Below are 21,077 nucleotides of genomic sequence, written 5' to 3'. Positions count from 1 at the left end.
GACCAGCTTAAAATTAATAAAAATCTACGATGGTTACGCTGCAAACTTCCTTTAGATAAACCATTCACTTTCAACACATCAATTTAAATGAATTTGTGAGGAAACATTAGCTATTAGGCAGGAAAATGCAATTATTTGAAGTCATTATAAATGCCAGCCTGAGCTGTGATCCAATGAGCTCCGATTCAATTCACACCTTAGTAAGGACCAGCAAGGACCCATCAGGCACCTGCCAAAATGCCATTACATCAACATCATTATGGGTAGAGGTAATCTAATCAGGACAGCCCTGCTGATGTCAAAGAGCTCGTCCGTTGTTTGCTAATTTCATTATTACTTCATATTACATTTGCATGTTGTCCGCAGCTGGGCGAGTAATTGTGAAATTCAGAGCCCAATTGCCTTCGGATTGTGCAACATGTCGCATACGCAATGTCAGACGGCAAACATAAAGGTAAATAGGGTTTTGTGTGTGTGTGTGGCTGATGCTGTCACATAAATTGCAAACGATTCAGCCAACGGCCATTCGCCTGTGGACGGGACAAAAGGACCTAACCGAAAGGCACACACTCACGCAGAGCGAAACAAAACAAAGTCACCCATAATTTCCCATTAAGGATTGCCGTTGGTGAGTGGATATCCTTGTTAACGGCTTCTTTACAGGCTCGGAAATTTGTCACGCACACTCAGATGCTGGCTTTCAATTAGCTGAATGCACATTTTCTCCCAGCCTTATTGTGGGTCTGAAAAAAACAAATTTAAATTGGTTAAATTATCGAATATAAATAGTTGCAGGAAATAGGCCGTCAGTATTGCCATGGAAATGGCTAAAACTGGCCTTTTATACTTAATCACGTTCTCAATATAACCAAAATGTTGAACATCAAGAACAGTGTAATGCGTCTTTTAGCCTCTTTCGAAATCATCCGCCTATTGTCAGCGCCTTGCCATTTGATTGGGATTCGACATAATGTGACTATAGTCCTTGTGAGTTGGCTCTTGTGGGCCTGTGGATGGCTTTTTGCCGCAAAGCGGCTTTAAAATGTTGCAGAATGGCACGGCACTTGGCAAAAGGAACGGCATTGCAATTCAGCCTTTTTTGCTGATGCAAAGAGCCAATCGAAATGGCCATAAAGTGCGCAACAAGCGACATGGAGCAGCATCTGGGCCATAAATCAATGCAATCAATGTATACAGTTTTCATGGCAGGTGGCATGATTTTCCCAGCTGCGATTTAATATATATAGATTTAATATATATATATATATATGTATAGGATTGCATGTCCATTTGGTAGAAAGCCAATGGTAAATGGGAATCTGCAGCAACTGAGGCCTTTCATACCCTGCAGTTCGCCAGAAACTACACACAATTTGTTGGCAATTGAACATAAGGACTGCGAAATCCTGTTACACAATCAGACTTGCCACTCAAAGCCAGGTGGAATGCTAAAGCTGATTTGAGGTTCTCCTGCTGCTAATGCAAAACGAGAAACATATTTTCCAGTTGAGGGTGCTGTAGTATTTGACATTTGTAATTTTTGAGTGTATTTATCTCAACCTCTCTACTTCTTCTATGTCTATTAACTTCAAATTTCTTACCGAAAGCAAGTATATATCTTAACATTTATGCCATTTAGCAGGGTATTAGCAAGTCGTTCAACTGCGATTTAGTAGTGTTTTTTATACGGCAAACAAAAATATTTAAACACCAACTACTGCTTCACTTGCCTTTGTTGTTTCGCTGATATGTGCGACCAATGAACAAACAGAATGTGAATGGGTTTTTCCGCTCGCCGCTTGGTTGTAGGCCCGCAGACTTAAGTGCAGCAACAGCCCCAGCCCGCTTTTCGTAAAAACCGCTTTTGCAATTGCAAATATTTGGGGAAAAAAAAGAACTATTATCACCCGCACCTTTGAGCTCGCACACATATGCATGCAGATTGGAAGCGTATGCAAGTGCTTCAGAGTTTTGGGAATGCTTTCCATGCTGTTTTTTTTCGCTGCCTACCCGCAGGCGCACTTGGCCAGAAATTTCAAGTTGGCGGCGTTGTCGCTTCGCACAAAAACCGTTTATTATGGTAACTTTTTCTCAAGTGCAGGGGACCTTTTTCCCTTTTTTTTTTCATTTTTTAGCCAGCTTGAAGAGTAGAGAAGGGCCGAAGGGAATCCATTAAACGGCCTCTACGCTCTTTTCTGCTCTACTTTACGAGCCCTTAAAGCTGCAAATAAAATTAACAGACGCTGAGTAGTCGCAATTTTGACTTTGCTCGCTTTTTACGGGATTTTTTCCCCCCCGTTTAGACCTGCTACTTTGTGTGGGGGATTTTCGCTGCGCATTTCGCAAAATTCAACGGCCTCTTGAAGTACAAAATTTGTGCCGCATTAGCGTGCATTAATTTGTCAAGTGGCCGGGCATAATTATCGTTTTATCGTTGAACTTGTGAGAATAATGCACCAAGCTCGTTTCTGTTTGGCTTGTCTTTTATGTGCCGCCCACACTGCAAATGAATGCGGTCCACGCAGTCCAACTGGTCGTATACGCAATATTGTTTGTGTGGACACAACGTGGGCAACAGAAATTAAGTTTGAATTGCAGATGTGCCATCAGGCTGTCGATGGAAAATATTCTATTTTTGTTTCACCCTTTATAATGACGCATCAAGACCTGGATCACTACCAATTACGGGAATGGTTCTTGGAAAATGGTTAACAAATGCACAGTTGCCATTTGAATACTTCAGACAACAAATGTTTATATACCTACCATTAATTTGCACATTTCTTTCAAACATTTCTTTCAAATGTTTTCAATTCAAAGAACTTTTGAAATGAAATATATATATAGTAGCGAAATCAATTCTGATTTCAAGGCAATTTGCTACTTAATTAAGTGGAATTCCATATGGCTTTATGGTTTGCATATTAGCGCTCCATTGAGATACATTTTCCACCATCACATCGTGGCTTCAATGGATTGCCTGGCAGCCCAATCATCATTACCATTTATAATTCATACATTTTGCAGAGAGCATTTTCCGGATATAAAACGCAGTGGCGGGCAATTTATGTAATGCACATTTAATACAAACCGAATACAATCAGAAAACATTTGTACAAATCATAAAACATTAAAGCTAATATGTTTCACATATTTCTTTATCTACGTTTTAGTGTCTTTGACTTAGATTAGGAAGGATTCGCTAAAATACACACTTATACATGGGGATATGTCATTTCGGGCTATTTTGATTTCTTATTAATATATGTTTTTTTTTTTTTTTGTTATCAGTGAAAGCAATTTTGATTAGTTCAGCTTCTTATTGTTAAATATCCGTGTAAAACAAGCAAGCAACTTGAGCTTGGTGTCGGATTTGTTTTTCTAAATTCCTTTACAAATTCGAAAGTTTCGCTCTGTGGAAACCGTAGGTTTGAATAATAATCAAAAAATGCTCTCGGCTTTCCATTGTCCTGTTGGAGGTGTTTTGATAGTTAGTTATACAATACGTGTACATGTTCCATCTGTCGACAAATCACAAAACATCCCCATCAAGCTACACTACAATCTAATCTAATCAGGGCATGGCTTGACGGGTTTTTCTTCTACTTCAATCATTCGATCCTTAGACTAAACACAAATACTAATACACAACTTGATTGCCCCAAGGGTGTTATTGTTGTTGTTGGTTGAAGTATTTACAAGAGTTACTTATTCGATAGATCAGTTTAGGTCCAGAGTTGGCATCTGCTAAACGCCACTCCTTATAACTACTGGTAAAAGCGTTTTGTCACAATGCTCCCCTTTTCTGATTTATCTCATTAAATCAGTGATAAATCAATCTACAATTTACAGTTTACAGTATCGTCTTAATTTATAGCTAGCTTTCAAAACATCGAATACAAGTTATATTTACTGTGCTGTGTGAGTTTGTTTTAAATTCGTTTAGAACTTATACTATTGTGAAGTTCTTCTGGGTCTTATGTGCTTCAGACAAATGTTTGATGTCATGTGTTGAGTATTTTCTACTATCAAAACTTGTCTATTGTGTATGATTTTTGCCGTTTAGTAACAACAAGAGCTCTTTAACTTTTTAATCAGACCAATAAAGTTGAACAAAACTTTTTGTAGTGGTCAGAGGAAAATAGTTGATATGATTTCAAAACCCCTAAACGAAGATTTTCACGTAATGTGTTTGTTAGGGAAATCACTTTGAAAGGTAAAAAGAGTTCTAAAATTGAAGAATCGTATTAGCAAAGGGTAACCCGAACAAAGTTCCTAATAGCTGACTATTTACACTCTTGCATTTTGCGGTCCTAAAATGAGTTGCAAAAACTTTGCCCAGGTATTTGGGCCACTGTAATGTTGCTGCTCTCTCAGTTAGTTTTTTTATTTTCTTGCCCCCCAAACGAGCATATGTTGCAGAATCAGCGGAAGGCGAGGTGATAGAGGAAACGGAAGTTGGGCTACAACCAGGTCCATCGGGTGTCTCTGACGGCCTGGCATTGTTGTTTGCCCGACGGCCTGCCATTAAAGTTCAATGAAGTTCCCCGAGTGCGACACTTTGAGACTGGGCCGCGATCCTTGCTCCTGCCAAGGATTCAATGAAGTGGAAAAAATATTTCCGCCGGCGATAAAATTGCTATAAATTTCCAAGTGCCACGGGGGTTTCCTTATGTCTGTTCTCAGCATTTTCACAGCCGCCTGCTGTGCGAAGTTTCTGAGGGTGGGGGGTGCTACAAATTTGTCAGCAAAAATGGTACAAATTTTGGCGGCTGTTTTTGTGAGGTGTCATCGAGACAGGGTCTTTGAGTGGCTGCCACTAATGGCGTCATTACCTATCATTTGCCACAACCCAAACCATCCGAAAGTGTACCGCTCATCTGGGACTTTAAAACTTGGCAGCACATTCGAAACTTTCATCCGGCTTTCGTTATTACAGTTGGCCCCTTGTTGTTGTTTGATGTCCTTCAGCCAGCTGCTCCGACTTGGTATTCGATTTGGCCAGCAGGCTTCTGGCTGCCTTCTGGCCACCGGATTCTCCATTCACATCCTGACCGTCAAATTCTTACGTGACCAGCTGAAATTTTTCATTTGGCCACAGAAATAAAACAAAATGAATGAACTTTTCAAATAAAAATAGCAATCTGCCGGTCCAACCACACAAACAAACAACAAAAGTCACAAATTGCCGTGGATTTGTGTACGTGTCGGTTTCTTTAATGGATACCGATGAAATTCTTTGTGCATTGGCGGGCAGTGAATTTGCCATAAATTTAATGCATAATTGCCAAATGCCAAACCAAATAGCGTTTATCGATCGAAGTTTGCGAAGCGACATTGGCGCTTTATTTTTAAGAATTTCAAAAGTTGAACTTTATATATACAATCTTTAAATTTACGTGAATTTTCAAGTTTATTTTCGAGTACGTAGTGAATCTAAAAGGAATTTCGCGGAAAATGCTATCAAATATCAACAGATTGACATGAACTTTCGGTGAGCCAGAACTTTGTCGATAACTGAAGAGCGTTGCTATAAAGTAAATGTGTTTGCCGGTATTACGTTGCTCGAAAGCAAACATTCCGCAATTAAGTGCATCTTCACCGTTTGCTGAGAGCTGAGGGAAATGGAAGGAACCACCAGGGGTGAGTAGCATGCTCGTTATGCTGTTGTCTGTGGCTAGTTTAATCCCCGACCCTTGGCAATCCTGCGGGGATCCGACTCCACTTCAATATCTAATTCACTTGGCCCCACTTCTTACGCCTGGGACATGTGTTTTCAATGGCATGCAAATTGAATTTGAAATTAATTAGAGGCACATAAGAATTTAAGCCCCAAGGACACACGTGTGAGCAGTGCGGAGTGCGTGGTGTGGAGTGCGGGTGGGCATTATCGTCCTTTCGAGATTGCGTATACGACACGTTGTGCGGTGGACCGCAGGCGAAATGACCGGCCTTTGCCGTATTTATATGTCACTTGCCACTGCCACACTTCTTTTCAGAACGCCCCGCACCGGAGCAGTGGAATCCTGAAAATCCACACTGGCGCACTTGTGGGTATTCGTCTTCAGTTTGCCCGGTTTAACGGGCGTCTGTTATCTGCTCGGTCGCCAGGCACTCGTGCTCGAATAGCGGCACAGCAGGACCTTCTTGAACGCCTGCCGGAACACCTTGTTGAAGATGGTGTAGAAGATGGGGTTCACCATGGAGCTAGCGTAGCCCAGCCAGGTGACCACGTCGAAGACCCAGTGGCTAATTCGTTCCTCGCACTCCGCGCACACCGTGGGCAGGAGATTGAGGACGAAGAATGGCGACCAGAGGATTACGAACGTAAAGAACACCACTCCCAGCACCTTGGTGGCCTTCTGCTCCAGCCTGATGATCCTGCCGTGGCGCGAGGAGTTTCTGGAGATCACGCTGGAGTTCCGCGAGTGATGAGATCGCACCGTCTGCTGACGCTGCAACATGCAGGGTGAGGATGTTGTCGTCCTGGTCTTGCCACCACATTCGCCCGCTCCCTGGTAGTTCATATTCTGGTGACTCCTCAAGGTGGCCGATCTTCTCAACGGTGTGGATGAGTTGGAGGTGGTCGCTGTTTTGGTGGGCGTCAACAGCAGGGATGTTCGCACTCCGCCAAAACTGCTGCCCCGCCGACGATGACGACTTGAATCCCACGTGACCACCGAGGCGGTCTTTGAGATGCTCAACTTTCGTCGGCCAGGACAAGGAGTTCCCGGAGCAGCCAAGTACCCACTACCATCGCTCTGAACTGTCAGCGAGCTGCCCTGATTGTGAGCAGAGTGTGGACTGAGGGTGGAGCCAACTGTGGCTGGAGCCGCTCCTGCCGGTCCACCTGTTATGCCGGCACTCACACTGGAGGTCAATGACTTTTTATTGCCACTACTGCACATGAGTAGCTCCATCTCGCTGGGCGAACTGCTCACCGCCGTCGTGGTGGTGGTCACTCGGAAGGCGGACGAAATAATCTTCACCTCCGCCGATTTCACACAATTCTGGAGCGGTCTGTCCCCAAAATACGGACAAGTGCAAACCGAGGGCAGCTGCAGGTAGTCCGACTGATGATTCTGCCCGGCTATGTGGCACTGCTTCGCCTTCTGCGGAGGATCTAGCTCAGTGTCCGAGTGGCAGATCTTCGACTTCGTCTGCTGATCCTTCTGTTGCGCGCTCTCCTCCTCCTCGTCGTCGTCGTCATCGAGGCTCTCCTGTACAGTGGTGTGTCGCGGATAGAGTGCGTTCTTGGGCAGACTGTTATGGCGCTTGTGGCGGCGCAGCGTTGACGTGGGCGTTTCCACATCCTCGTCTGCGTCCTCATGCCCGGCACGTTTCTCACGTCCAGGAACAGCTGACGAAGCTCTTCGTCGCTTTTTATACGCTCGCAATCGTTGGGAAAGCTGTGAAAGAGTCCTGAAAGGAAAAGAACTTTACTGATTAAATAAATATAATGACATACTACAGTCAAAGTCCTTAAATGATTATTTTCATTTCATTTTAAAAAAGTGGTCTATTAAACGATTTTCCTGAATCAAATTAAAGCAGACTAGAACAAAAGGAACCATGTGGTTTTAATAATGAAAATATATAAAATATGTCTATGTCATACCCCACCGATTTATTGATTTAGTACCCAATGCCGAGCCATTTTCTTTCACCTTCTCCCCTTCGGCGTCGTACATTTTTAATTAAAATTGCGCAGCCAATTGGCAAAACTCTATTCGAAGGTGAGGTGCCTAAAACAATGCAGTGAACACTCGCTAACGGCAATTGAACAAAAGCCAGCACGCTTTGTGGTCAGCTCGTTTCTTTCACCTGTTTTGCCGGGAAGTAGGCAACATTTTTTGTGTTTGCTCTTTGTGGTTTACCGCCTTCTAACATTTTTTCTTGCTCCGTTGTTTGTGGTACACTTGAAAAATTCTTGCATTATTATTTACTATATTATATTTGGTATGTTAGTTCGGCTTACTGTACTTTACTGGCGGGATTTTTTTTTTTTTAATTTTATATTATTAATTGCAGAAATACTTAGCTCATATGTGTAGCTTTAATTTAAAGTTATATATAAACATATTGTACATCGATTTTTTTTCTGTACCGCCTCATTTTGCATTCATTTTAATAAAGCGCATAAATTTGCGAGCTGCCTTTGCGGTTTTCTGTCCTGCCGCCCGTTTTGCCCTGCATGCAAATGCGCGCCAACTTTATTTGGCCAAGACGGTGTGGGGCGGTGGCGTTGGGGGCGTGGTTAGCTGCTAATGAAGGCGTTAGCAGACAGAAGGCCAAGTGGTGGTGGCTGCAGGGAGGACAGGGATCGGGATGCTCGGTGCTGCCAAGACGCAGGATAAGGATGTCAGCTCATTATGCATCCTTCGCGTTTTTGATTTGTTTGCACGAGACGTGCGCATAAATTGAGATGCGTTGGAACAGGGCTAAGCAATGGGGGAGTGGGGAGGTGGTATTTGGGGCCAGCTACTCATTATGCAAGTGAAACAAAGCCGAGCTGATGCCAACTTTGTTATTGTTTCCCCCTCACAAAGGAATTAAACAGCTGCCAAGCTCATCAGGACATCGCAGGATACCGCCTTCGCATACACATACATATAATATATACTCTTATGTGGCGAAGTGTTGAGCTGATTTTAAGTCTCCCAGCCAAGTTCAAAAATTAGAATATCGCCAGCATCATTTGTCAACTTTGCCGCATGAGACGGCAAATTGTGCAACAATTAAAAACCACTCGACTTTGACCTCGTCCCGTTTCTTTTCGTCCTTTATGCCAAGTGGCATCCCATCCATTGCGGACAATAGGAAGCCGGAGCCAAAGCCAAATCCATTTTATTGATTGTGCAAATTCGTTCAACTGTCAAACAATGTGGCACATAGTGCTCCCAATACCCAATACCAAGCATTTGGCTGAAAGGCGCACAGTCACAATGATATATGATATAAACATGCATAAGGGATTGGTTAAATGGGAAAAATATGAGCGAGATAAAATGTGCAGTCATTTCGCAAGTTGAGCTGCCTTTTATTCAAGCTTAAAATCGAACGGGGGATTCAAGATATCAATGTTCGCAGTTGCAGTGAAAAATTCATGCTTTTATTGGATGGATTTTGCAGACTAAATATGATAACCAATTAAATCAAAATAAAATGCGTGTACAATATCGAATTGGGTTGAGTGCCTAAAATAAAAGTATTTTTAGAATTTGCCAGGCTCTTCCATAGAATTTCATATCATACGCAATTAAATAGTTAATATTAGTTCCACCTGAATGCCCATAAACATGAAGCGCCCTATTTACTTGAATATGCCAGTTTAGCCATGTTTCCAGTTCTTATTAAATTCTCGGTAATTTCAAAATATATTCGTCTTCTATTATCTCAATTTTTTAATTAAATTTCTCGTCGCATCACTTATCCCAGCATAAGCCAGTAGACTAAATTTAGGAAATTAATGAAAAACACATTTTGGCAAAAGGCCTCAGTCGACGCCAAAATCACTTGAGCGGCTCGAATGCCAAATAAAAAGGCAGTGCCTCTGCCTTTTGGCCAAAAAAAAGAAATAAAACAGTTTGCACCGACACAAAGAAAAAGGATAACGTAGCGAAAAAAAATTAATTATTACGAAAAATTTCACAACAAGTCGAAGGCGGAAGGACAATAAAAGGCAATGCCACAAAAATGAGCTAACGAAAAAAGAAAACTAAATAAATGGAAAAGGAGAAAGTAAACGAGTCACAAAAAGGACTCGAGGTGAGCATTTTCTTGGCTTTTGGTGTGGTCAGCACACTTGGCCAAGCGCAGTACTGGCACTCGAAAACCGGCTGAGACAGCGACAACAAAAGGTCCTGCGAGCGACTAGAAAGGATCACTCTGGCAAAACGGTTTGCCCATCGCAGCTGTTTGTCCTTTTGTCAGGTGAAGAGCCACGAAAACTTTACGTTTTTCCAAGGTACCTGCCCGAATTGTCTATGCTTTTCAAGGGATTTGACACAATTCTAGTGAAAATTGTGGCCCGCAAAAGGGATAAAGTTAAAAGAATTTAATTGTCTGTGTTAATATTATTTGTGACAACAGAGATTCTGGTTAAGTGGTGAAGCAATTTAATTATGTTTGAGCATCATATTACATCTTGAGAAAATTGTAACCATAATTTTGGTTGGCTTCCAGACTTTTAGATAGTATATTTTTAGACCCCATTATTTGGACTCACTTATTTATATTACTATTTATGAACTCACCCATCGCTCTGTTCGCCGCCCATGCGACTGCTGGCCAGGGAATTCCTGGTGCTCTCCCGCTCGATGCCCAGCGTGGTGGTGGACAGACCCAGAACTGTGGTTCCGTGGCGACCTTTGGGCGATGCCTGCTGGTGGTAAACTCCGGCCGGATGCTGCTGGTGGTTGTGGTGGTGGGACTGCTGGTGGGTGGCGGCATATCGCTGTGGGCTGCTGGGGTACTGCAGCTGCAGGTGGTTCGATAGGGAAAATTCGGATTTGGTGGGTGAGCCGGTGGTGGATGACGAGGCCACCGACTCCAGGCCTCGGGATAGTTTCAGCATCTCGGCACCGAACTGATGCAAGGCCGTCATGGTCGTGGGCGTTGGCTCCTTTATGCTACATAAACATGAATAATATATATGGTAATTTGCACTGCAACACTGGCTCGCAAACTCGATAGCTCACCTGGAATCGGGCAGCCAGAGCTCGTGGTTGTCCAAAGTGCTGAGATCCGTATCCGTTGAATTGGCCGAGTGTGCGTGCAGCACCGAGGAGGCGTTACCTGGACCCGGTTTCAAAAGGCGCCGCCAGGTGCATCGTCGTTCTGTGGAGCACGAACACGGGGTTAAACGGATATACAGTTTCCATTAAATTGCATTCAGTCCAATAGTGCGCTACGAAAAGTCACAAATTCGCTAATAAACTCGCACGAGCACACTTAAATGCCCCTTCAACATAGGCACTGAGAGAAATTCTTCTCCTAGTCCAGTTCAGACCTTATGAAATAGTGCTTGAAGCTATTCTAACTTGCATTAAATATCTTGCTTATATTAATCAGACACATTGATTCTTTGTGTAATAAATGCGAAGATTTTTCTCTGCGTGTAAAAAGTACAATACGGCAAATCCGACTACGTGCCTGACCGAAATGCGGACGCTTTACAGCAGAGATTTGGCTTAAAATAACTGCCCAAATCCACGGCACTAACACAGTCGCACTTGGCCGCTCACAGATGCGCACCCACACATACATACATACACACCCTAATGCCTGCAGCTGAGGCTTCAAATCCACTTAGACGAATCGGGGACACCGCGTCCTGCGAATCGCCCCTAAATGCACGCTACGATTTTCGCAAAAATGCCCTGCAGTGCACGCGATTCGACTGCAGTCACCATCACCATCAGCATTTACCATTCAGCATTCACCATTCGCCACCACCAGAAGCATTCCATTAAATATTCCCCAACTGTATTGACTTTCAACATCCAGAGATCCACAGCTTGTCCCCCAGAAAATTACTCTCTGTCCCCTTTGGGGCTCAAGGCAATCCAATTGGATGAGAAATGGGAGCGCTGAATAAATTCTGCGGGCAGACAATGGCATTAGGAGCCACTTAGTTATGCTTAAAATAAATTGAATCTGGTCTATTGAATTGTGAAGGGATAATGGAAGCGAAGGATCTTGGATTGTTTTTAGCCAAAAGCTCCAGTTAACTGGGCTAGTAACGAGAGGGGTAATTAGGGATGCAGGAAGCAATTTAGACTCTTTAAATCTAAAATAACAGACTGTTCACTTTTTATTTATTAGCTACATGTTTAAAGATTCCTCCTCTTTTTTGTAGATGCGCTGAAAAGTGTTATGGAAATTTCAAAAAGTGGTTAATAAAACTAAAAGTTAACGCAGCTCTTGAGTTTTTAAAAACTACCCTACGCAACGGGGCTGTAACGAGGCTTCGTTGAAAAGTTGGTGCTTAAAACTTCGGTTTTAAAACTAGTCGAGCACTATGGAAGAGCTCTTAGAGCATTACAAGCCATTTACGTAGCTGGCCCTCGATTCATGGCAACGTGGAAATTAGCTATCTACACATATGGGCTGGATTTTCATCCTATTTGTAAGGTTGTGTGTGCAAGTGGGTGGAATGGGTGATTGTCCTGGGGTGTTGGCCCCCCCCCCCCCCCGCCCCATTCCATCCGGTTCAATGTCGACGACAATGTCGATTTTGTGTGCATTGCTGCGGCTTAGTCGCACTTTGGGCTCCAGAAAGCCCAGGGACACGGATTCGGGGAGTATCCGGCACATGTCTCTGCATTGTTTGTCTAGTGTTGTCACCCCTCCCCACTTTTGAGCACTTTCCCCTTGCTGATCCTGATCCGCCCATTTCCTACTCTCTACTTTTGTCGAGTGTCGTGTAAAGTTTTCAGTGCAAAAAGTGCAATCCGGAGAACAAAATGCAAATTTTAGGCAAACTGAAAATCATATTAAGCTGCAGCAGAAGCAGCAGCTCTTCGTGGACACTTCTGGGTGAGAGTGGGGGTCAGAAGTGTGGTGTCTAGCATCCTTACCCAAGGCCGGTGCCTGGCCGAGCCATCCACTGGCCCATCCGGGAGTGGCCGCCGCCGTCTGCTGTCCACCACCCAGATTCTGGCGCTGCCGGGCCAAAAGTCGGACGGTCAGGCAATATGTCAGCAGCATCACGCCCAGTGGAATGTAGAAGCATACAATGGAGCCGACCAGCTTGTACACCGGATCCGGTATCTGGCAAGTTCCATTCACCAGCACCGAGGCGTGATTCTGGAATCAAAGGAAAGATAGCAGGGCGAGCACGGAATTAATTTGGGTAAGTAAAGGACATATGTATGCGCAAAATATTTCAGACACTTGTCTCGCTTTGGATTTTAATTATTGACTTGGCACAGTGTTTGTAATTTTCACTTTAGATTTTGAGTACTAGGTTAACTAGGGAATTTAATGGGTTTTCACTATTAGATTAAGGGAAATAGAATGCCAAAAGGGTACTATATTTTGACGCATTGTTGGAATATAGAATATAAACAAAAGAATAGCATTATTACTCACCTTGGAGTACATCAAGCTCAAGGGCAAGCTCATGGCGATGCTCAGAAGCCAAACGAAAACAATTTTGAGAGTGACCCGCCGACGTGTTTTATTCCGGCCAAATCGCATTGGGTATCGTAGCGATAAATATCTGTCCACGGAGATGGTGCACAGGTGCATGATGCTGGCCGTGCAGAAGAGTACATCCAGGCAGATCCAGGTGAGGCAGTGCTCCGAGCCCAAAGGAAAGTAGCCTGTAAAAGAAAAAAAAAACCGATTCTTCATTGTATTTCTTGGTCAGCTTGTAAATGTTCCATGGCCGACTTATGACTGTATTAAGTGGCTGCAATACTTTCTACCTATGTGTACACACGATTTACGATTGGCTTGGTCGGCGGCAAACAATGCAATGTTCTCTAGCCATTTTTATTTAATACTCCCCGCCTTTTTTTTTTTATTTTTTTTGGCCATATTTTCCCGGGAGCCACAGTTCATTCGTGAGCTGCCAAATGATATTGCCAAGAGGGGGGAGCTTATGCAACATATTTCAGGCCAACTGGCCCACATATGAGCGGCTATTCCCGATGCTGTGGCCATCGTTTTGCACAGCTGTTGGACGTCATAACTCAGCGCACCACTCTCGCCCTATTCCCATAAAAATACAATTGTGTGTGCACTACGAAAAAAGTCTTAGAATAATATCGAAAGATATAAGGATGATTTACAAACCATGCCTAGAAGATTTCCAACTAGTATAAGTCTTAGTATCTTATAAAGAACTAATAAAATTAATTTATTTTCCATTTAGAAATTTTTAGTTTGAATTGGGTTTGTTTCTCTGTAGCTTGTGTGGCCGAGAATCTCCCACACATTCGGTGAGTGATACTTGTGTTTACTGTGTTGTTGCGTGTGCCCTGAGATTTGGGCGCGGGATTTGTGAATCCAGAATCTGGTCGAACATGAATCCGTATGGCCGCTGGGAAAAGGAATTTCCTAACGAGATAGCCAACAGAAATTGGGATAAGTTCGGGGGAAGATGGATCGATAAGGCGTAGAATGAATCAGTTTCAGTTGCAACTGCACGACTTTAAGTATAACTTTGATCTGTTAAAGTGACGACTATACAAATTGCTTTAAGGTCAATGTTCTAATAAATATTGATGGCGAAAATTAAGGGTCACTTTCTGAAATGTAAAACCATTTCTTTGGGAAATTTTTGATTCCAAACAAATTGACCTAATGATGAGTCCATTTCATTTTATACATTTTTCAGAATTCATTTATAACGAAATACCCTTAAGAAGGCACTGGCATCTGATGAATCTCGTAGCTTTACATTTTTCTTTTTTTTTTTAGGGGGAAACAACCATAAGGATTTGTTTATGGCCAGGCAATATTTTTCAGTCCCCGATTTCGCGCCCATCAAGCGCTCAAATTGCAATAATGCCGAGCCCTCGAGTCCGAAGCGAAAATGTTACAAATGACACGGCCATTGGGTTTGGCTAAAAATAGGTCCGTCCAGACCATTTGGCCCGTAAGTAAAGTGTCAATAAGATCAATTTGGGCAGCAGACGGTAACCAAAACCTTTAAAATGGACGAAATTTGTTTAAGCTGGAACCTAAAAAGTCGAATTGAAACGGGGAGCGCAAGTTAAATTGAATAAAAGCCGGTGCTGGCCAGTGAAAATAAAAAAAAAAAAAACAAAACAGAAAAGGGAAACTTGGGGCACATTCTGATCCGGGAAAACAGCAAACGGAACCTGAGATTTTGAGTCTGTGGGGGATGGTTTTCCAGGAACCTCAGTGCCCCGGTTGCTTACTTCTCCTTTGAGGAGCAGGACAAAGCTTTTATTTGTGTTTCTGTCTTTATTTTGGTTTTATTTTGTTTTTTTTTTATTATTTGAGATGCCTCCTTTCTTAGGGAAAGCATTTCAACTTACAAATGCGAAACAAATTTCAAACAAAAGCGCAAAACTTTCCCGTTTTCCAGTTCCGCTGCCAAAGTCAGGGTAAATAAATTTTTAGCTGATTTCTTTTGTGTGGAATTCGCTTTGCATGGGGCCAAAATGGGGCCGAAATGGGGATAAAATGGGGCCAAAATCGGGCGGAGGGCTCGTCATAAAACTAAACTGAAACACAAATAGCCGGCGAAGCTGATGACGAGCAAAGTTGGCAGGCAAATGACTTGGTAAATGAGTTGAAACTTATTTAATTTGTTGTAAGTTTAAGTGGATATACGAATAGAGGCGGCGGCAGGAGCAGCCGATTGGTAATGGAAACTAGGGTCCAGTCGGGCTAATGATTCGGTTGTTTGCCAAATTGAGTGAATGACACAACATAGACAGTGGGGAAAAATCGTGAGTACAATATAGAATATATACTATATACATATACATACACCGGTCCATGACAACATAAGCCTTTGTGTGAGCTACCATAACAAATATTTGTACTTTTTTTCCGCGTTGCTGAACCAAAGGCAAACAATTCCCGCAGAGGTCTGAAAATGGTCGGAAAAGTGGGAGGAAAATCGGGTGAAAATATGATGATTTATGAATGGCGATTTCGCACACGTGTGTGTGTTTTGTTGTGTGCGCACGAGCCTTTGTTGGACTTTCCTACTTTGCTCTCTCCGGCGGCATCGATTTCAATTTTAGTTTCAGTTGGCTCAAACACAGCATCCCGTCATCAATTAGATACAAGTCTTCTGAAAATTGTGTTTGCCCAGCAAACGGACTTAATAGCAGGGAAATGACTGGCCAAAAAGGGTTTGGGTTTCGCTTCTTTTTTTTCGGTCAACCGATTAGGAAAAGTTTCTTTATGTATTTCCCGGCGAAACAAAAGAAAATAGGAATGAGATCATCTGCAGCTCAAATTAAATCCGATAATCATGATGTATTAAAAGTTCAACCTTTAACTAAATATAAGCATTTTTTGTCCGCAATTTCAATCCATTTAATCGCATTTTAATAATCATATCGAATTAGCTGTGTGACATAAATAATAATAATGTTTTTTCCCAATAAATTACTTTTTGTTTGCTATTAATTTTATGAATGCTACACAAAATGTACATTGCATGTCAGTGGAAATAATTCAATCTTTTCTTGTATTTTTGTCACTTTAAATTGTTCGAAATTCGTGGGAAATCCTTTGAATAAGCAAACAAAATAACAAACAAAATCAGCGTAAATCCCGAGGCAATCAGAAATAAAATATCAAATACCTGACGACAAATAAAAGTCACACATACTGGCGAGCAAACAGAAAAACGCTCATATACCCAAGCACAAATAATTTGTGTCAATAAAAAAGGGCGAGCGATAATAAAATGCAAATATATGAAAAGAGGAGAAAAAAAAAGAATCATTGAGTCGAGCTCTGAAAATTGCTGTGATTATAAAATAAGTCCGTGCCACTCATTGTTGTTGTTGCTGTTGCTGTCACGCACGTTTTAGGGGATTCAAACCAGCAACAATAACAATTTCAATAACAAATCACAGAAATATGAGGAAAACAAATTGAACCCACGAGGGGGGGGCCAAGTGTCGAATTTTATTCCATTTCCTTTATTTTCCTGCTCCTGGCAGATGACAGCGACAGCCACTTACAACGGCGATAACAGCATCGGCAACACCAGTGATAAGAAGTATATACAGGGGCGTAGCAAATTATCAAAGGGGGGTCTTTAGAAAATATCTTATCTTATCTTATCTAAGTGTCCCCACTTCTAGATATTTATTTGAACTGCAAAACTTATATTAAAACGTTTCAATCCTGAGTTAATAGTAAGCGAGTATATACAAAATAGTGAGATAAAGATACAATGGTTAGGCATCGTTTATAAGAACATATATCTTGAAGATACGCCCCTGTATTCTATCGCACGTGTCGCCTGAGGATCGAAACATAGATGCTGGGTGGGGCAGTTCCAGAATCCTCGTCCTCATAGTTTCCCAACTTTGATTTCCCAACTCCAATAATAATCAATCATTTAAAGAGTGTCGCAAAACATGCAGACATATTCTTAAAGCGGATACTTAATTGCCCGATTTGCCAGACATTTGATGCTCGGTTTATGACCCCTTATGTGCGTGTGTGGGTGTGCTTGTGTGTGTGTGTGCGTGGGCGCTGTGATTGAGGGGGCGTGGCAGCCGCCCGCGGTGCTTGTTGACACGTTGTCACCTCGACTGTCATCCAAATTTATGGGAAGCCCCGCACAGAGGCCAGAGATGACTGTTTTTAGTCCGGCGGGGATTTTGGCAGCTCCCTTTTTATTTCGCTGACTGACAACAGTTTTTCACTCTTAGCCCCTCGCATGTAAGCACACATATCATTTTCATTTGCATTTCGCGCGTCCCGTTGACACATTTGCATGGCCATGCATATGTTTATTCATACGCAGATGTATGTATAGCACGGGAATCTGAATATATATATTTGCGTGTGCTTGAATCTATGACCGACCTTCGCCCCTCGCGAATTGTACTTGGCAAGCTTCCATTTTTTTCGAACTTTTATGACTAGGTAACATAGGGTATGGAGGACTTCAGGACAATTCCTGTACTATTTATTTGAGCTTTTTAGATAGATAGTGATAGAAAACTAGCTATACACTGAATATATTTATGGAAAATAATATAAAAAAATGCTAGCAATTCTTTACCACAATTATTGTTTTAATGGCCACATAAAATTCGAGTACTGCCGTACATTTGAATACGCTGTCTGCTGATTATAGTTGTTTCTGCTGGCTGTAACCCATTCTGCGAACCTCTGTTGTTCAGGGGCATTGTTTATGTAACTTTTTTGTTATGTGGTCAAATACATATTTGTGTTGACAGCATGCAAAAACAATAACGCAAAGGGTTGCCCAGATACATATGCGACTTTTTCCTTGCGGTTGATGCACTGGACAAGTTGGGATTTCATCTATGATTATAATTAATAGTTAAAGCACTTTTACACAGTTCGTATTTTATATTTATGAATGCGCCGACACACACCTGAATCCCCTGAATCGCTTTACAATCGTGAATGGCTTTGAGTGCACAGAAAAATCGCCCATAATCACCACGTAATATAGTTGGTGCCGGGGTCTCCCTTAGGGTCTCCCTTAGGGGAAGCCATTAGCATGCATATGATAGACACTTCCGCACAACTTGCTGGCCAGGACACTTAGGAATCCGGAAAGGCAAGGAACTCATGGCGGAACATGCGGTAACTACGTGCTGGGTCAAAAAAAAAAAAAAGTGGAAAATGAGAAAAGAACAGAGAAAGTTGCTCATGTGGTTGATGTTAAGTTGGCTCAAAGCGCTTGACGGGTCCATCATCATCATCGTCATCATCGACGTCGTCGTCGACATCCTGATGAGCCTGGGATGTACGGGCGAGTAAATAACCTTAGGGCAGAAATCTGCCTGCCATGCATAAAGTAAACTATTTAATGGCCTTTCGATTTCCATCGATGTGCCATAAACGCATTTTCCCAGGCCATCGGATCTCGGACGGAAATCGAAAGCTGTTCACTGAATCGAGGTTACCACTGGTGGTTGGAGGTCGATTAGGGATGGCCCACCACGAACGTCCAACGTCCTTCTTATCAGGCCCGGTGAAATCGTTTTCCTTACGCAATTCGCCCTGACAGAGTCCTCTTCATTTTCAGCCCACCAACCTACGACCACCTCCTCTTTGTCGCCCTCTTTGACTTTTGATTTCGTTTCAAGTTCCCATCGCACCAACCACCCAACCATCAGTGGGTGGGTCGGTCGACAATAATAATGCAAATGGCTTTGGCTTCGGCTTCCGTGTGACCCACAAGTTCGTCCTCACCTGGTGGGCCAGGTGCTTGGCTGTGACTTTGGCCTTTGCTTTCGCCATTCGGTTCCTTTGTTGGGCATTTTTGTAGTGCCGCTGACACTTTTATTTTTAGCGAACCGAGTGCTTCCTGATTTTCTTTGATGTCTGCCAGCAGCTGGCAGTCGAATGGTTAAAACCTTAATATGGAAAATGCTATGCATTTGCCACGACATTTTGACTGCATTTGCATTTTAAATGGTGCGGTCGATATGGTGATTGATTTATCGAGCAGGTTACGAATTAACTTTAATAATTCACACAAAAATTTGAATTATTCATTTAAATGCAATTTATATGTCTTTAGTATGCGGAAGCAATATTCAAAGTTCAATACTATTTCTACTAGGTTATTAAGTCCCAGGAAATCCCAGCCACGAAATATGCACCGAATTCTTGCATAGTTTTCCCTTTTTCACTTTTTTGGAAATAATGAAATACGAAATCAGCTTACCCCACATGAGCCATAAGAACGGCTTATCAAAATTTTCCACTGACAACTTTGTCGCCTTTTTCTCATATCTCAAGATGAAGCGAGTGTTTATCCATATGCTCAGGAAAACTCGGCACGGTCTTCAACTTTTCCGAGAGCGCAAGTAAGCAAACCTTCAACGTTTTTCCTCTACCCAAAACTCGCGCCATTGACAGCTGCCAGCTTAGCAAGGGCGGAAAACTGAAACTACAACAAATTTTCATATATCCATATGAGTGGGAGCTTGTGTCCTTTTGGTCCATGGTCCTCGGCTGGGTCCCAAAGCAAATGTATGTATATAAATAAATTCTTGTTTGTGTTGGAAAATCACATGGTGAGCACAGACAGATAAAGGACAAGACACGAAATTCAATTAAATTTCGAACAAGTTTTTATAAGCACATTCCTCGTGTTTTGTATTGAATTTTTAATACGTATCTATGTTGTCTCTTCTTTTTTTCCTTTGTTCGTTTTTGACAGCTCAAACACCCTGAATAGCTGAACCCATGTCCTGCGAACCATATACTCAACAGGTCCTAAATTGTCCGGCTTTAATGAGTTTAAGGTTTGTTCGGGGGGAAGAACTGCTTGATAAAACAACACAATTTTAAATGAAATTTTAATAAATTATTAAAAATTAATATACGCTTTCAAAATTTATGTGCTACTGGTTAATGGATTAATATGATCTCAGATATTTATTGATTTTATGAGCCATAGTACAGGGTATCTGCTGGTTCGACATTGCATAGTCCGACTTATTTAACTTTCGCCATAATTGTTGTGGCTCTCGATGTCTCGTCGAGTGCTATTGGCCTTCCATTTAGCCCTATCCGCCATTCTATTCCCTTCTTGCCAACTTTTTATATATTTACACAGCTTTATTTTTGTATTGTTTCCGCCTCGCTTAACGCAAAAAGTGGACGGGGAAAATGTTGGAGATTGAGGTGTCTCTCTGGGTCTCTGTGTGGGATGCTTCCTTCCGGCTTTCATTTTTGGCCGCAACTTTTGCTCCTGCTATTGACATTGCTCTAATGTGGCATATAAAGTGGCGACTGCTTCGATTTTCCGCCCAGCGATTTTCCACCATTCGGCGCATTCAGCAGCGACATTAAGCTGAGCGCTATATTCGTGGCATTCATTAAACTCCTAACTTTCTGTGGAAGCTTGCGTAAATTGCTTCGCTTCCGTTGCGTCATTACACGACGCCTTAGCGTTTCATTATACTCATTGTTTGTCTATTACGAGAGTTTTTCTTATGGACTCTTTAGCACACTTTTCCACCCCATCCTTCCATTTTCAGCTTTATTATTCTCGTTTTGGGTTCTGGCTGGCTAGCTGGCTGGTTGGCGTGTGTTTTCCTGCTAGAGGAGGGAAAGTTTTCAAATAGATTACAAAGCACTTGTAATACCTTTGTTCCCCCGCTGCCGTTGTGCATCGCATAGTTATTGCAACTCTCTTGAAATATATATAGCCAATGAAAAGCCATTCAGCATTTTCATCAGCAGCATCTATTAGTTACAACTCGCGCAAACTAAAAACTTTCCATAGTAAGAAAAACATGCCAATAAGCAAAGTTTTTAGTCGAAAAATAAAATAAAGAATGTTTAGGATTGCCTTTATAGGCGGCATCCCAAAAGGTTTTCTCTTAAATCTTTTTATTTATAAATGAAGA

The 21,077-nt window shown here is 42.3% G+C and overlaps 1 protein-coding gene and 1 long non-coding RNA gene across 4 annotated transcripts in view; both read right to left on the bottom strand.

Annotated features, from left to right (window-relative positions):
- Positions 1 to 3,117: 3,117 nt before the first annotated feature.
- Positions 3,118 to 21,077, bottom strand: part of 5-HT2B (5-hydroxytryptamine (serotonin) receptor 2B) — a 51,792-nt gene continuing 33,832 nt past the window's right edge. For 2 of the 3 annotated variants that reach the window (NM_001275444.2, NM_141549.4), the window contains exons 3-7: positions 13,096 to 13,328; positions 12,582 to 12,810; positions 10,701 to 10,839; positions 10,257 to 10,631; positions 5,437 to 7,422 (exon numbers count right to left, since the gene is read on the bottom strand). In NM_001275444.2, coding sequence (NP_001262373.1) covers positions 5,964 to 7,422; positions 10,257 to 10,631; positions 10,701 to 10,839; positions 12,582 to 12,810; positions 13,096 to 13,328 — 2,435 coding nt within the window. In that variant the 3' untranslated portion in view covers positions 5,437 to 5,963. Of the gene's footprint in view, positions 7,423 to 10,256; positions 10,632 to 10,700; positions 10,840 to 12,581; positions 12,811 to 13,095; positions 13,329 to 21,077 lie in introns of all 3 variants that reach the window. The other variant, NM_001300309.1, reaches the window with a different exon arrangement.
- lncRNA:CR46124 (long non-coding RNA:CR46124) lies at positions 20,084 to 20,403 on the bottom strand. Its single transcript, NR_133367.1, has one exon. It is a non-coding gene; the product is annotated as a long non-coding RNA:CR46124 (long non-coding RNA).

This window comes from Drosophila melanogaster, chromosome 3R, assembly GCF_000001215.4.
Source record: "Drosophila melanogaster chromosome 3R".
Lineage (NCBI taxonomy): Eukaryota > Metazoa > Arthropoda > Insecta > Diptera > Drosophilidae > Drosophila > Drosophila melanogaster.
Note: the sequence above shows the minus strand (reverse complement) of the source record. Positions and strands in the feature narration are given on the sequence as shown.